Here is a 17,337-nt window from a genome sequence, read left to right as displayed (position 1 = left end):
TCCGACAAGAGTGTTAGATAATCAAAACTAATTGGTTTAGAGTTTACCTCATCAAGGATCACTAAATCTGACTTCTGTGATACAAGAATTTCAACACTTGGTTGAACTTCCTCTTTGTCTTGAGCTACAATAGGCTCATCTTGAACTTCAACCACCTTGGGCTCCAATGTCTTTCCACTTGGCAAAGAGGTTGCTTTGCAATGTTCTTTGCCTAAAATTCTTGGATTTTTTGTGTCACTCAGCCAAATACCTCGGGGTTTATTTCAAAGTTCATTGGTTAGCTGACCTATTTGATTCTCCAGATATCTTAAAATGGTATCATTTTTCGTTATGTATGCCTTCAACAGATTCTCAAGACCACTTGAAGATTCAGTTGGTGAGGGTTGTTGCACTTGTTGAGAATATTCCAACAGATAATTTGGTCAAAATGGCATAACAGAGTCGCTATGGTCTGCCCATTGATTACTTCATGGAGAAATTGGATGATTCTGCCATGAAGAGTTGTAAAAATTTGATTGCGAACCATTCCAATTCTGATTTCCCATGTAATAATTTGACTCTTGATTCGATGGACAATTTTCAAAGAAATGGCCATCTCTACAGTATTCACAAGAAATATTTTCGAACTGGTTCGGTTGCTAACCTGACAGATTACCATTGAAACCATTAACAATTATGTTCTTAAGCATAGAAGACATAGAGGATACCTGGGCTGCCAAAGAAGCAGGTGTGTCTGCTTCATGTACTCCTACTACTCGTCTTTCTGAGACTGCTCGGTTGGTTGGCCACTGATAGTTATTGTTTGCAATTCTTTCAATAATCTTGTAAACATCATTATAAGACTGAAAAAGAAGGGTTCCATTTGTCGAAGCATCCACCATCATTCTAGCATGAATATTGAGACCAATATAGAAAGTCTCCATTTGAACGCAACAAGGAATGTCGTGATGAGGGCACTTTCATAATAACTCCTTGAACCGCTCCCATGCCTCATATAAAGATTCTTCGTCAAGTTGCTGAAATGAAGTGATTTCATTTCAGATCTTGGCGGTTAAAGATGGAGGGAAATATTTCATTAAGAAACGTTCAACCAACTCTTGCCATGTAGTCATAGAACCGGGCTGTAGGGAGTCCAACCACGCTCATGCTCTATCTCTTAAGGAGTATGGAAATAATCTAGGTCTCAAGGCGTCCTCAGTCACCCCGACTAGTTTAAATGAGTCACACACTTCCATGAATGGTTGAAGATGATGATGTGGATCTTTAGTAGGAATCCCACTAAATTGACCCATATTTTGCGACATTTGGAACATGACCGGCTTCAGCTCGAAATGTTGTGCTTCGATTTCCTAATACTCAGATTGAGCTCGTTGAATAGAGGAATGGCATATTATTGAATGACACAGTTTCTGTCATCGGCAAGAATGATCGGATTGTGAGTATTATAAGCGAATGTTCTTCTTATATTTTGGTTTGGATTTTCAAAATTCATGTCTTCGGTCCTTCTTTAGTTCGCTTGTCTTCTCCTTTGTCAGAAAGTCCTTTCAATTTCAGGGTCTACGGGGAGTAAGTCAATAATTTGATCAATACTCATAAACACCCGAAACAAACACAAAAAAATGGAATTAAAATTTAACAGAAAATAGACCAAAATGCAAAATTAACAATTTCATAAATAATGTCTTTCAAAACAGTCCCTGGCAACGGCGCCAAAAACTTGGAACGACAGAAATGTGCAAGTGTACACAATCGCAACATGTAATAAAGTGACAAGTAAATGTCGAGTTATCATACCCATAGGGACTGTGAAAAGAATTATTTATGAATGAAATTTTAAAAACATTTTGGTGAAGAAAAATATTTTTATTTGAAGAGGCGATTAAAAACTAGGATTTAAAAAAAGTAAAATAAATAAAAATACAATAAAAACGATTTCAAAATATGATTTTAACCAAGATGACACAACTTTGTTAGATTAATTACATTTCTTAACTTAGAATTACTAAACTCATGTTTATGTTGTTACGAATAAATTCACAGCAACTCGGTATTTGCTAAATTATGAACATACTTACCTACCAAAATCCATTTATCTCTTGACTATATCTCTATGTCAATTCAACCGATTAAACAAATTTTAATAAGCAAATGTGTTGATGCACATACATACTTATGAAATTAAAATAATCTCTTATACATATCTCTATGCCAATTCAAACAATAATTCAATCTCATAAGCACACGAAAGATTACGTGAGGTAACAATTTATTTCTACCTTGAAAAAGTTTAATCACAATAATCTTGCAAGTTATGCAAGGCTAATGTATCGTTGGATACCGTTGCTAATTTAACCTTCACTTATTTTAGATGATTAAACATGCACTGATTAAAAATCATGTCAATTAATTATAATTTCAATCCGTTTAAATATTTAATTCATTAGTTACCTTACAATTGTTATGCAAGAATAACTTAGTCATGGTTTTACTTAATCAAACATCTTACCGATGCCTATAATAACACAAATACAATTTTAATAACTCAAGTAGATGAAATGCAATCAACCTAACACGAACTAAATTGAAGCCATATTAATTAAATTAAACATATCAACATCACAAATATTCATAGACATGTTCATAACAACAACAATAAATTTAAAAGGATAAGGAACAAGAATCAAATCCAGTGTTTCTCTGAGGCTTGACTAGTTTGCTCCACTCCTCCTTCCCCGCTTGTTCTTGTTGAGCCAAAACTTCCAAAAACACTTGAATGCTACTCCAAATGGTGGTTGAATGAATCTTTTTCAAGAGGTGAAATCGACAAGGGAATGAGAAAGAAAATGAAGAATAATGAAGAGAGAAAACTGAGAGAGAAGAGAAGCACGAATGGTTTTGAGATGTGTTTGAAGTGAGCAACCAATGGGGTATTTATAGGTTGAGAAGGCTGCTAAAAATAGCCAAAATCAGCATCCAAAGACTCCCCCCATGGCCGACCACACATGTGGCATGTTTGAAAATTTCAAACATGCTATTTTTAGGTAGGGGCAAATCTTGAAATACATGAATAGTGGAGGGGTTTAAATGCAAATTGAAGGAGTTTTCAAGGGCCATTTTGCAAGCCAAATAATCAGCCAAACAAGCTGATTGGGTCAGCATGTGGGATGGTTTTGGGCTGTCCAGTGCTCGGTTAGATCAGCTTTCTCGGTTCAGCTCAACTAGACCCCTTTTCATAATTAATTAATAATAATTTATTTAACTCAAATTAAATTGGATTAAAATTAAAATTAATTATATTATGAATTAATACACATAATTTGTACCGTCTTAGGCTAAAAATTTAATTCCCCTTGATGCTTCAAAATTGCTTCTCGATTTTGCGCTTCTAGCAGTGTCTGCCGAGCCTTTTTCGCCCTTTGTGAAAATTTGTCGAAAATAATCAAAGTTAATCAAAATTTGATATAAAATTAATTAAAATTCAACATGTTCATAATCTGAGTGCAATTTAATTTTTTTATAATTATTATATATTTTTCAACAAGAATTTGACCGAAACTACATGAATTTGAGTTAAAAATGGCATGAAAAAGTGTGTATATTTTCGTGTTTCTAGCTATGTCATGCAAAAGTCGTACACCCAGTGTACCAAATTCTGGCTCTATTACCAAATGAACTCAAACTATCAGTACATCAAAGTATATAACTCATGCACACATGAGTCATCACTTACTCAGGATTGAGATAAGTCACACTATGATCATCATTAGTAAAAAAAATCCTTAAATGGATCTAGTATTCATTCTACTTTAGTTATGTCCGATGTACTGTTAGTCCAAATAGTCGCACCTATCTATTTTCTGGGAGTCATCTACTCTGATACCTAAAATAATGTATCTCCCCATTTGGATTTGATAAATGAAATATTAGTCTTTTAATCGATTTGCTCAATCTCGATTAGACTAAGGATTTGTTTAGATTATCTACTAATACAAGTTATCTTCTCGCATTATGATTTAACCACATGATGCAATTTAGTATTAGTTAAACGTTAAATAATCAATGAGCTAGAATTTGCTTTCATTTTGTTTTTTATGCAAAAACCACTGAGGACAATGTAAAAAATATATTAATGATAATGATGGAGTTTTATTAAACCAATATGTTTGATAAATTACAAGTTCAAAGGTGTAAGTACTACACTAAGGGAACTAGATCTAAGTAGGTTAAAGAATTAGAAGAGTAGCTCACCAAAAATGTTGATGAGTACTTGAAGATTGTTGAGGGGGCTAAGGTGAAGGCTACTATTGATTTGGATGTCATGTTGGGTAAATTCTAGACTTAACAATGCTCGGTATCCAAGTAGCCCATGGCCCCTTGTATTTGCGAAATTAAAATATAAGTTTTGTTTTAATGTTCTTGAGAATTTCAATGCACATTATCCCACTAATGTTGAGTGGGAAGCTTTTAAAGAAAACTCTCAAGCACTCTATCCTCTACCCACAACTCATCATATTGTTAAAGAAAATGGCAAGGAGGAAAATGTTGTCATTAATGTTGTTGGCAATGAGGCTCCTCTTTACACTTCTATTAATCCTTTTTTATTGATAGTTCCTTCATTAATCCTTTTACGAGCAAGACCCCTTAAAATGTTTCTATTGAGATTTTCTAGTGTAAAACTTTGCAAGCAAACCTATTATATTTAGGGTGAAAATGGTGGTTGGTTGCTGTAAGTGGTTTGAGTTTGTAGGTGTATATGCACATGATCTTAATGAATGGGATCCTAAGGGTGTAAGTAATATAGATTACTATCGTCAAAGTTAGATTATTCACCATAATGGATGGGAAGAGGTTTAACTTGATAACTTTGGCTCAAAATCTCATGTTGATTGATCATTTAGGTTGGTGTTGGAAGAGTGACTAGATGGTGCTCTTGTTGTGTATTTCCTAAGATCTCTTGGTTGTGAAAGTTAGGGTTATTTTTGTTGGGTAGAGACATGGTTTTTTCTTCAGTTTTCCACAAATGACACTAATTGTTAATACAAAATTTTGAGGTGGTACACAAAGATGTGTTAAGAGCCACTATTAGAGGTTTGAAAAGTTGTAGAGAGTTGGGTAGAGTTCTAATAAGGTATTGAGTGCTTGCCCTCTTCTTAAAGATATATGGGGTTTAAATAAAGGAGATTGGTGTTGGCTCCCTCTGGATAGATATCCTAAGGTTTGGGGGGTTATAGAGTGGTACCAACAGAGCCTTGAAGTGCTCTACTAATATGTGATTGGATGAGACTTAACTCTATTCTTGTAGAGACAATGACAAACCCTAAATAAACTTTATGGGATGTGATTGGAGGAGTTTTTGAGTGGATCCTGATATGAGCTGGTGGCGGCCCACGTGAAGAGCACATGGAAATATGACAAGTGTCTCTATAAGAAAGCTTTCAATGGTCAAAGTGGTTGACTTGGCAATACCTATGAGGTGATTAAGTATAATAATATTGAAAATTGAATTTATATTAATATTTTTATATATGTAAAAAAAATTAACTTGGGAACTTTTTTTATTTTATAATAAAAATTATATATTGGTTGCGTATATTATTATGTTATGTTAAATCCCCAAATTCAACTTTTGAAATTGTCATGAAGGTGAGTTTAACTGGTTAAGTTGTAAAAGCAAAACATTAATTTGTTTATTATATTCTCAGGTTTATATTTATAAAAGAATATTGTTTAAGTGTATTCTTATTAGAGGTGGGTCGGGCCAAGTTCGGGCTAGACCCAGAAAAAATTTTGGCCCGTGTTTTAGGCTCGGGCCCAGCCCGGCCCGAAATATGGGCTTGAAATTTTGTCCAAGGCCGGCCCAGGAAAAAATTCCTAAGCCCGAGCCTGACCCGACCCGGCCTATTTTTTTAATAAACACCAAAAAATATTTTAAAATAAAAAAAATAAAAAAAAAGTATTTTAAAAATATTTTAAAAATAAATAATATATATTTATTATATATTCAGGTCGGGCCGGGCTGGGCCCGGGCCAAAAAAGTAGTGCCCGAGGCTCGGCCTATTTTCTAAACGGGCTTTGTTTTTTTGCCCAAACTCATATTTCGGGTTTATATTTTTATCCGAATCCTCCCATATTTTGAGCAGGCTGTCGGGCCGGGCCGGAACGCCCGGCACATGAACACCTCTAATTCTTATCAGTTCACTAAAAGACTTTTCAAACTCAAGAAGCCATGCCTAATTCACTTCAACCTTATTATACCTTTTCTTATTTGACAAATACTTAATTAGAGGCACATCACTCACTTTTATCATGTTTATTTTGAGATATTCATTTCTATCCTTACTTTTTAAAATTATTTCATATAATTTAAACATTTCAGTGTCATTTAAATCTGCATGTCATACCACATAAGAAACAAATATAATCTTTACCTATGGGATTAAATAAAATAATATATATTTAAAATCTTTGGAACAATTTTATCAGTTAATAGTTAATCACAAAATTGTTCCTCCAATTTCACTCTCCATATCACTAAAGCTGAAAATAAAAGCAGCAGGCAAATGTACCATCGATTACCCAAATAAATATTCACAAAAAATTATTGATCTACCACTGCTACATTGCTTAAGCCTAAATTTAAAAATTCGATCTAAATACTTTATATGAGATTAATTTGACTCATAAACACCTCTAACTATATTTGAATAATTTTTATGATAAATGTAATTAAAATTTAATGTTAATACTTAATACTAAATATAAAATATTTTTAATAAAATTTTAAAAAAATAGCAACAAAAGTGGCAGCTCCTGTGACTCGTCAACGCGAAGCATGCGTAAACAGGCCGCCGCACTTAGCTTAGCTAGTCATTGGTCAGTCACTTACCAAATTGCTATTTTATTCCTAATAAAGCATGATGTGGCAAAACAGAAACGTGTAAACAATACACTTTGACACTCCATCATAATATTTACTGCAGCCTTGAAACCTCACATTTAGTCGCATTTCAATACGGATAAAGTCATAATAAATTTTGAGGGTTGGAATAAAATTTTAATTTTTTATAGTTTATATTTTTATAATTTTTAAAGTATTAAATTAAATTTTTATAATTTTAAAAGTTTAAAGTGTTATTTTATTTTTATTAATTTAAAATTTTAAAAAATTTAAAAAGTTTAAATAACAATTTTTTATTTTAAGAAGGTCGAAGTCAATACCAGCCCTTTAAAATCGCCTTTTGAGCCCCAATATAAAATTTGAGCCAATACATAAAATAAAATTTCGTCGTGATTTTTACATACCACCCTTTGATTATAGAAATTTAGTAAAAAAAAAAGTCATAAATTTATTTATTTTTGTACTACTTCTATCAACAAAACTTTTGCATTGAATTTTCATTTTCATAAAATGGAATAAGATAAAGTTATAAAAAGAAATAAAGGAATTTCTTTTAACATCTGTTTTAGTATTGATATTTGGAATGTTTGAATATTTATACATGGTAGGAGTGGTGCAGGTGACAACATCTTCCTTCAAAGCCTTACGCCAGCTTAATGTTGATTAGTAAGGAGTAAGGTGTCGTAAACATTTTATGCAATGATTCACATTTTAGTACTTACCGGTTTTAGAACACTTGCGATCAATTATTCCCAAGTCCTTTATTAATTTTCACAAATTTTAAGAAATATGTAACATTAAACTTCTTTAATATTTCAAACCTTTTAATCGCAAATTAAAAAGAAAACAAAGTGTTTAGAATGAATATATATTAAATAAGAATTTATATTTGATGTACTCAAAACAATATAATTTTATAAAAAAGTATTATTATTTGAAGACAATGAATGCAAAGAAAGTCAATTTACGCTATGTGCATCCATAGTCCGTGACATTTACAAGCTTAGAACAGTATAACCCAGCATGCTCAGCTCCCTGCTATAAATCCCCGCTTTCCTCTCTTCATCTTTCATTCCTTCCACACCATTACTGCATGTGATCAACAAATTAAATTGACCCAAAGTTATCCCCCCCCCCCCAAAAAAGAAAATGGGTGTTAACGTGACCTCCATTAAGACCTCATCAAATGGAGCTTGGCAAGGTGATAACCCTCTCGATTTTGCCTTCCCATTGTTAATAGTTCAAACCACTTTGATTCTTGTCCTTAGCCGTTTCCTTGCTTTTCTTCTCAAACCCCTCCGCCAACCCAAAGTCATTGCTGAAATTGTTGTACGTATCTGGATTCTATGTTTCTTTATATTAGTATTAAACTTGATGATTATGATGATGAATATTGATTCTATGTTTTCAGGGGGGGATTCTGCTTGGGCCCTCAGCTTTTGGTCGAAACAAAGACTACTTGCATCGGATATTTCCATCATGGAGTATGCCCATACTGGAAACCGTGGCAAGCATTGGTCTTCTTTTCTTCCTTTTCCTTGTAGGTCTCGAGTTGGATTTAAGCTCTATTCGTCGAACCGGCAAGAGAGCCTTCGGCATAGCACTTTCCGGGATATCCCTTCCATTCATCTGCGGCATAGGCGTTGCCTTTGTTATTAGAAAAACCGTTGAAGGAGCTGACAAAGTCGGCTTCGGCCAGTTTCTTGTTTTCATGGGAGTCGCGCTCTCCATCACCGCTTTCCCCGTTCTCGCCCGAATATTAGCTGAGCTCAAATTGTTAACAACGCAATTGGGAGAAATCGCCATGGCAGCCGCCGCATTCAACGATGTCGCTGCATGGATTTTATTAGCTTTAGCTGTTGCTCTTGCTGGCGATGGCCCTGGTGAACAGAAAAGCCCCTTAATATCAGTATGGGTCCTCCTCTCGGGTGTTGCTTTTGTCGTTTTTATGATGATCGTAATCCGACCCGCCATGAAATGGGTCGCTCGCCGATGCTCACCCGAAAGAGATGTCGTCGATGAGGCATATATTTGTTTAACATTAGCTGGTGTAATGGTATCCGGATTCATGACCGACCTGATCGGGATCCATTCCATCTTTGGTGCCTTTATTTTCGGACTAACGATTCCTAAAGAAGGAGAATTTGCAGAGAGATTGATAGAGAGGATTGAAGATTTCGTGTCAGGTCTGCTCCTTCCGCTGTACTTCGCGTCCAGCGGGTTGAAAACCGACGTCGCTAAAATCAGCGGTGGGAGGGCTTGGGGACTACTGATGCTGGTTATATCGACGGCTTGCGCGGGCAAAATTATAGGGACATTCGCGGTGGCTCTGATGTTTAAAATGGCGGTGAGAGAGTCGTTGGCGCTTGGCGTTTTGATGAATACAAAAGGCTTGGTTGAACTCATCGTCCTCAACATCGGCAAGGAGAAGCAGGTGAGTGCGCATTATTCTTTATTTAATAATATTTTTATGACTTTTTTTTTTCATTTTTAACTAATAATCATATTTATTTATTAAAAAATGAATAAATAATAAATTTAAATTTAGTAATCAAAACAAATTTTAGGACTTAAATTTATAACTTTATATGTTTAGAATCCGCAATGAGAGAAGACTTTGATTTGAATATTAGAAATGATATTATTAAGATCAACAGTAATAAGCTCTGAAAGAATTAATCTTTATAAACTGTAAAATGGACATAGAAAATATTTTGATTCCACTAAAGTTGATGAATAAATTACATATAAATTAATTTAATTTGTGTATAATTAAAAATTAATCTTTTTAATTAACAATTTTCAAATATTAAAGATAACATTATTAAGAACGAAAATCAAGAAGTCTTAATAATTAATCAATATTAATCATAAAAGTAATTTTTTTGTCAATAAAAAGTTATGCTTTTTAAAAAAATAATTTAAATTAACTTTTAAAATTTTATTTTGACAATTTTTCTTTTTTTGCCCTGATTATGATATATTTTCATCACATTGAAGAACCTGAATCTAAAGCTTTGCCGATCCTCTAAATTCGGAACCAGACACACTATGTCATGATGTCATGTTTTTCTTTTACATAATGTATAAGCACACGTAAGCGGGACTTGTATTACAAAGTTGAGATTTTTGAGTTACCCTTTGCCTCCTTCTTGACAACCTTGTGTCGGCCATTGCCATTTTAGACTAACACTCTACAGCGCTGAAATTTCAAATTTTGATGGTAAATAATTCTCCTACACGTCAAAGACAAGTTATATATAGACTTCATTAGAGTTTGATTAATTTAAGATATATTGGACATAACGTGAAGTTTAATTCAACTAGTTGATATCATAATATTAATAAAAAAATGAGGTTAAAATAAAATTTTCCATTCCCACGACCAAGGAGGCTTTAGGACAAAATGGGACCCATTTTATACTACAATTTCTTTAGAAATATTAATGGTGTTGGACTTTGCAGGTACTTAATGATGAGGTTTTTGCTATACTAATTCTAATGGCACTCGTCACCACCTTTATCACAACCCCAACCGTTATGGCTATTTACAAACCGGCTCGTGGTTCGTCCGCCCTTACTCACCGGAAATTACGTGACTTGACCAACACCGATGAGTCAAAAGACGAGCTTAGGATCTTGGCTTGCCTCCATGGCCTTGGCAACGTACCCTCCATCATCACCCTCATTGAGTCAACACGAAGTACCAAAAAATCCCAACTCAAACTTTTTATTATGCACCTTGTGGAACTCACCGAACGTTCTTCTTCAATCATCTTGGTCCATCGTGCTCGGAGGAATGGACTTCCTTTCGTTAACAGACTTCGAAGGGGTGTGTGGCACGACCGAGTTACTGGAGCTTTCCAAGCCTACAGTCAACTGGGTCGAGTCTCGGTCAGACCCACAACAGCCATCTCTGCATTGTCTACCATTCACGAGGATATTTGCCATGTGGCCGAGACCAAAAGGGTGACGATGATCGTCTTGCCTTTCCACAAACAACAATGGAGGGGAGAAGGTGATGAGCAGACGGTAGAAAATGTGGGCCACGGGTGGAGACTGGTTAACCAAAGGGTGCTAAAGAACGCACCATGTTCGGTTGCAGTGCTCGTGGACCGTGGGTTCGGGAACGGAGCCCTGACCCCTGGGCCCACTGCCACTACTACAGCTCAAAGTGTTTGCATTTTGTTTTTTGGTGGAGCTGATGATCGTGAGGCTTTGGAGTTAGGTGGTAGAATGGCTGAGCACCCAGCAGTGAAAGTGACCATTGTAAGGTTCGTCGAAAACGAAGGATCGGAAAGAAATGGTGTATTGTTGAGACCTTCAGCAAGCAAGTCGAATGAAAAGAATTATAGCTTCTGCACTGCCAAATTGAACCCTGAAAAAGAACAGGCAAGTCCTTTTAACTATTTTTATTAGATTGTTTTGACCTACGTCGGCTCTTCCGAGGGTCCTAGAGATTCAAAATCAAGACATACTTGAGTACTGTCTCCTAACAAATTTATAGAATAGAATCGTCTCGAGTGATAGCTCTACTGGTAACACACTCCTTATCAATAATATATATTCCGTCTATTTAAGCATTTTAAAATGTTATAATTTTGTGAATTCGTTAGAGTTCTCAGCAGAGATACAACTCTGACAGAAGATAATATTAAATTTGTTGAGCGTTTTAACATCTTGTAATGCCGCTAATTGGGTTATGCTAAGAAATGTTTTTTTTTTTGGTTAAAACAGGAATTAGATGAGGCTGTAATAGCAGAATTCAAAAGTAAATGGGATGGAATGGTGGGGTATACAGAGAAGACAGCATGTAACATCATTGATGATGTGTTAGGACTGGGACAATGTGGGGATTACGATCTCGTAGTCGTCGGGAAAGGGAGGTTTCCATCACCTATGGTGGCAAAATTAGCAGACCACCAAGTCGAGCATCCGGAATTAGGACCTGTAGGAGACTTGTTGGCCTCATCGAGTCACCGTGTTTTATCGTCGGTGCTGGTAATTCAACAGCACGATCCGACACATACTGAGGAGACACCAGCAACCAAAGTAGCTCAAGATGACGATGACGAGCTTAAAGGCGAAGTAACATCAGGTGTGGGAGAAATTTCAAAGGTCGTGTAAATTACAAATTTATAATGATATGGTAATGGTATATGTTTGAGATGTGTGACCCAAATTTTAAGAGATTATTTACAAGTCAAGTTAAATAAAATATATTTTCTTTCTAGAAAATTTAGTATTTATTAGTATAATATATTTAGCATTTATTAGCATAGTTTATTTGACCTACTAATTTAGCCTATAAATAGGTTCTTTTACAACCTTAAAAAATACACCATTAGAAATTAAAACTCATAACACATTTAAAGAATTTTGTGTTTATGTTTTGATAGTTCTTTGTTTTTCAGGTTTTTCGGGGTTTAGTTTTTTATCTCTATCTTTTGTACTCTTCGTTCTTTTGCCATTATAGTAAAATTATCATTACCTGCGGTTTTTTTATCCTCTTTGGAAGGGTTTTTCCACATTAAATTTGTGTGTTCAATTTCTAAATTTATTCCGCTATTTTTTTGTTACTTATTGTTTAATCGGGTCAATCCTAACAGTATATGCAACAAATGTATAATATTCTTATTAAAAATAATAAGTAAAACCATCAATGTTTGGGTGCAGAAAGGCTTGCATTCTTTAATAATACGTAAGTTCAAACCTTAGAAACGATGTTATTGAGAGGAACAACAATAAATATTAAATACAAATTGTAAAATCAATATGAAAAAAATATATAAGTAAAAATTTATATTAAATTAGGCATTTATGCCATTTTTTTAAAATTAAGGAAATATGTCGTTTTTGGATAGAGAGTATGAAAGCACACCCAACCAACAAGATTTGGTTGCAATAAGGCACATTGCATTCTTTAAGAATACATAAGTTCGGATATTAGAAACGATGTTATTGAGAGGAATGACCATAAACATTAAATACAAATTGTAAAATCAACATGAAGAATAAAAAAATATAAGTAAAATTTAGGTTAAATTAGGCATTTATGTCTTTTTTTTTAATTGGGGAAATAGGTTATTTTTGGAGAGTGTGTGAAAGCACGCCCAGCTGGACGAGCTTTCCTCCAAATGTCATTTCCCCAGTGGCTTTTTGAATGTTGGTAACGGTAAAATAAGGGCCAATGGTAAATTTTTTCCCTATAAATACCAAGCCATTTTTTATTCTTTTCACTCAAATCCAACTCTCTCTATTCTTTCTAAACTCTCAACTCTCTCAATTTTCTCAAGCTTTGTTCTAAATTTTCCGATACACTTGTTTAAAAATATTATAGTTTTATTTAATTATTTCGTATGTTATTCGTTTCGATTAAATTTTCAAGAAATGACAAGCTCTCTAATTCGTTTCAACGATAAACACATTTCCGCCGCTTAAGCGATAATGGTAAGACAAAATTCTAAATTTCGTTAGTTTCAATTAAGTTAAATTTAATTTTTTTAATTTTTTAAAATATTTTAAATTAATTTATTTTTCGATGTAAATAGGCGGATGATTGTGCTTTGGAAGGGTTCATACATAACTTGTCAAAGAGCCTAGACACCAAAATTCGTGGTTACTTGCAAGACGCAGGATTCTTGCATGCGTCTCGTATGCTCGTGGGATGCAAATTTGATCCTACACTCATCAGCGCGTTAGTGGAAAGATGGAGACTCGATACACACATTTTTCATCTTCCATGTGACGAGTGTACAATCAAACTCGAGGACGTAGCTTTACAACTTGGTTTACCAATGGATGGGTCAGTCGTTCCCAATAAAGAGGACCTTTGCGAGGCACTTTTGGGGAAGGTGCCGAATAAGTTTCAAGGTGGTTGGATAGATATGAAGTGGTTGGAAACCAATTTCAAAGATCTTTCTCTGAATGTTCCCAACAACTGTAAAGAACAATACACCCGAGCATTTATTCTGAGGTTAATTGGGGACATTCTAATGTCTGATAAAACTCGAAATATGGTAGACATAATGTGGCTACTACACCTAGCTGACTTCAAAGAATGTGGACGACTGAGTTGGGAATCAACCGTGTTGGCCATATTGTATCGAGAGTTGTATCGGGTGACGAAACTGGATAAGATGTCAATCGGTGGTTGCCTGCTCCTGCTGCAGTCATGGGCGTGATGGCGACTACCATTTCTACGTCCCCGAGTGAATGACTCATATACGATCCTATTGGTGACAAAGTAAAATTTATTTGATAATAATATGTAGTTAGTATAATAAATGTTGTTTATTTATTATATGTTTGAATTAACATATCGCTGAAGTGGAACTATGGGTCGAGTTACGTGTAACTATCGGAGCAGCTCAAAGATATTTGGCTACTGTTAGATCAACGCTCGAAAGCCAAAGTTAGCTACTATTTTTTTCAAACCTATAATAATTACGCAATTATTTGTAATTTAAAATTCCGTACATAACATAAATTACAATTGTGCACTGTAGTTTGAATAGATGCCATATGCCGATCCAAATATCGTAGAATGCATCCCGCCAGAATTTTTGGCCATTTAGAGCATGTGAGACGTGAAGGTTCCATTGATAGTGTACGTGACGGTGGAGATGCACGACTCAAATTGAGTGATGCGATAGTTCGGGTGGAGGAAAAAAAATTTGTTGCCATCGCGAGACATGTGAGTACTACATAAGCTGGATCTACAGGGAAAGACCGACAAGAATTGGCAAGATTACCACAAGGAGTACATCGATATTTGGGATCGTAGGATGAAATTCTTACCCATCCGCGAACCCTTTTTCTCATCGAACACGACGGCCTGTTTGGAGTAAATACCCTGGTTAAGAGTCCTCAACAAACTATATCTGCTATCGATGGAGACAAGGAGTAGGCAACTTTGTTAGAAGATGCGACAACGACTGTCCTAACAACGTAGACATAGGAGGTGACACGATGGGTTCATCTCTGTCTCCGGCCAAACAAGCGCCACTGATGTCCATGTCATATCTTGGTCAGTTTACTTCACTTATTCCTATTCATTTCGCTAACCCCGTGTTTTTTCTCAAGCACTACACTATGCACCACCGTAACATTTTATATCTACACCTCCCGTAGGTACGTTTTTTGGAGCACCTCCATCCCCAACATTCTACATCCTCATGCCGACGTCAATACTGACGTAAATGCTGACACAGATGTCGACGCATGTAGTGACACCAATGGCGACACTAATATCGTCATCAATGCAAGTATTGATACCCAGGTCAATGCAAACGTATCTGGATTTTGCAACATTATATGGTTATTCATTGATAGTGTCATAAACACCCACCAAGTCATTATTTTATCGAGGTGGGTCATTGATGCAACCACCTTTTCGTGGAGTGGAGGACACAATGAGAGGCTAGGATGACACCACACTCAAGCATAAAGGAAGGAAATGGAGACGAAGATGAAGATGACGATTGAAATAAAGATGAAAATGAAGACGACGGTTGAGGTGAAGATAAGTCCGAGGGTAGAGGTGAAGACGAAGAAAATGAGGATAATGATCACGACCAAGAGAAGGAGTCGACACTAGTAGTTGTGCACAGAAATCATATATGAACCGACCAGCCACCGCCTTGTGGCACACATTTGGCCCAATGACGTCGATGATGTATTTCTCATTTACTTATTGTGTTGTAAATATAACTGACATCAATAAAAAAATGATCAATTTTTTTATATATTTATATAGCAACTTATATTTGTATTTTTTAAATTCTAATGTAAATTATACAAAATTTTCCAAGTATAATATTTTATATGAAGTATGTAACTTTGGATAGGTACCTTTATCGAACTAGCGATTAATAAAGGTACAGAGACTAAATAGTAAAAATGGTAAAAGTTCAATCGCCAGAGAAATTGTAATTGATATTTGAAGTAACGTTTAAAGTAATAATTTTCCACTATATAAATATTAGTAAATTGTGGCAAATACAATTGAAATACAAAAAAAAAAGAGAATTGATTATGTCTTTTACACAAAAAAATAAGCATTTTAATTGATTTTTAGGTCTAATAAAAATGAATGCTAATGACGTTGAGGTCTCAATGTATCCCTAAATACATATTGGGAAATCGGACAACCTTTTGGGACGCGATGCAACTTTATGTTTGGGACCAACTCGAACGGGACGCTAGACACTGGTGGCCACATACTCTCATCTGGGATGGGTGGGAATTCAGGTCTTCATACATTAATTTGTACATTCACACGTGTGACAATTACATATGCACATGAGAATTGAAATACCTAGGATCTTCTACAATCGCAAGTCCCTTCTGGTAGGTCGACATGGTATGATGCCCTTGATTGGGCCTAATGTACTCCGTGACCCAAAATCTCAGATTTGGATGCGAGTGAAACAATACATACATAATATGCACTCTCACTATTTTTCGTCTAATTTCTTTCATAACATTCTCGCACCAAACGTGATCGTCCGCTATTTGCCCAGCATATGTCACTGTTTTCTTTAGAAATAAGGCAACTAGGCGAAAGTATATTTCTTTGACAATTGAGGTTATCAGCAAATGACTTGTTCCCTTCAGCATAGAGTTGATGCATTCAGCTAGGTTCGTTGTCATGTGCTTATACTATAGACCCCCGTCATACAATTACATCTACTGTTCACAGGGTATGATGGTGAGGTAGTCTAAAACGATGATGTTGATGGAGCGTAAGTTATCCAACATTTCATGAAAACGATGTTGGACGAGCTCGTACCCTTTTAAGAAAAGTATATCAATAAATGCAAAAAATACACGATGATATGTAGTTTAGCATGATTACAAATAAAGGGGAAACTACGTACCCATGTCAATGTATTGGTCTCGCTCACTTTTTGAAGGCAATTTTGAGTGGTAGTTGAAGCCAACATGCCTTATACAGTATCTAGGTGGGTGAGATCCCAAAGGTTACCCTGCCGCTCTATAGCAGACAAGATTTCAATCCCTTGTCAGATATGACACATATGTTGGGCTGCAGGCAAACGCAACAACACAATCGGCTAAGGAAGAAATCTCAATCATTTGCTTTTTCGGATGCAATTGTTTCAAACACTACCGGCAGAATCCTCCGATTACCATATTGGGCAATGACCATCAATAATTGATGTTGATATCTCCCATACAGCCATGTGTCGTTAATTTGCACCAAAGGCTTGTAGTGCCAGAAAACTTTCTTACATTGATCGAAAGTCCAAAAGAATCAGTAAAATACTCTTTTCTCAAGGACCAAATGATCGTCGAAGTACGTTGGATGCATTTCTAGATTGGTTACGGAACTTGGTATGTGCCAATACAGTACCTGACACCATTTCCGTAAATCGTTGTACGACCTGTCCCAACCGTGATGCAACTTATCCATAGCC

At 35.4% G+C, this 17,337-nt stretch overlaps 2 protein-coding genes and 1 non-coding gene across 3 annotated transcripts; all 3 read left to right on the top strand.

Annotated features, from left to right (window-relative positions):
* The first annotated feature begins 939 nt into the window (after positions 1-939).
* LOC121216515 (small nucleolar RNA R71) lies at positions 940-1,046 on the top strand. Its single transcript, XR_005912696.1, has one exon. It is a non-coding gene; the product is annotated as a small nucleolar RNA R71 (small nucleolar RNA).
* Positions 1,047-7,978: 6,932 nt separating this feature from the next.
* Positions 7,979-12,142, top strand: LOC107899299 (cation/H(+) antiporter 20). Its single transcript, XM_041091229.1, has 4 exons — positions 7,979-8,227; positions 8,310-9,332; positions 10,364-11,290; positions 11,636-12,142. Exons 1-4 carry the CDS (start codon positions 8,048-8,050, stop codon positions 12,023-12,025), a joined length of 2,520 nt encoding a protein of 839 aa, XP_040947163.1. The 5' UTR covers positions 7,979-8,047; the 3' UTR covers positions 12,026-12,142.
* Positions 12,143-13,695: 1,553 nt separating this feature from the next.
* Positions 13,696-14,082, top strand: LOC107898176 (protein MAIN-LIKE 2-like). The gene has a single exon (XM_016823715.1). It carries the CDS (start codon positions 13,696-13,698, stop codon positions 14,080-14,082), a length of 387 nt encoding a protein of 128 aa, XP_016679204.1.
* The last annotated feature ends 3,255 nt before the right edge of the window (positions 14,083-17,337 follow it).

This window comes from Gossypium hirsutum, chromosome D04, assembly GCF_007990345.1.
Source record: "Gossypium hirsutum isolate 1008001.06 chromosome D04, Gossypium_hirsutum_v2.1, whole genome shotgun sequence".
Lineage (NCBI taxonomy): Eukaryota > Viridiplantae > Streptophyta > Magnoliopsida > Malvales > Malvaceae > Gossypium > Gossypium hirsutum.
The sequence above is the reverse complement of the archived record's forward strand: the minus strand, read 5'-3'. Positions and strand labels throughout refer to the sequence as shown.

Coding starts and splice junctions, on each gene's coding strand:
- LOC107899299 (XM_041091229.1), top strand. CDS start 8,048: ATGGGTGTTAACGTGACCTCCATTAAGACCTCATCAAATGGAGCTTGG. Junction 9,333..10,363: donor ACATCGGCAAGGAGAAGCAG/GTGAGTGCGCAT, acceptor TGGACTTTGCAG/GTACTTAATGATGAGGTTTT. Junction 11,291..11,635: donor TGAACCCTGAAAAAGAACAG/GCAAGTCCTTTT, acceptor TGGTTAAAACAG/GAATTAGATGAGGCTGTAAT.
- LOC107898176 (XM_016823715.1), top strand. CDS start 13,696: ATGGATGGGTCAGTCGTTCCCAATAAAGAGGACCTTTGCGAGGCACTT.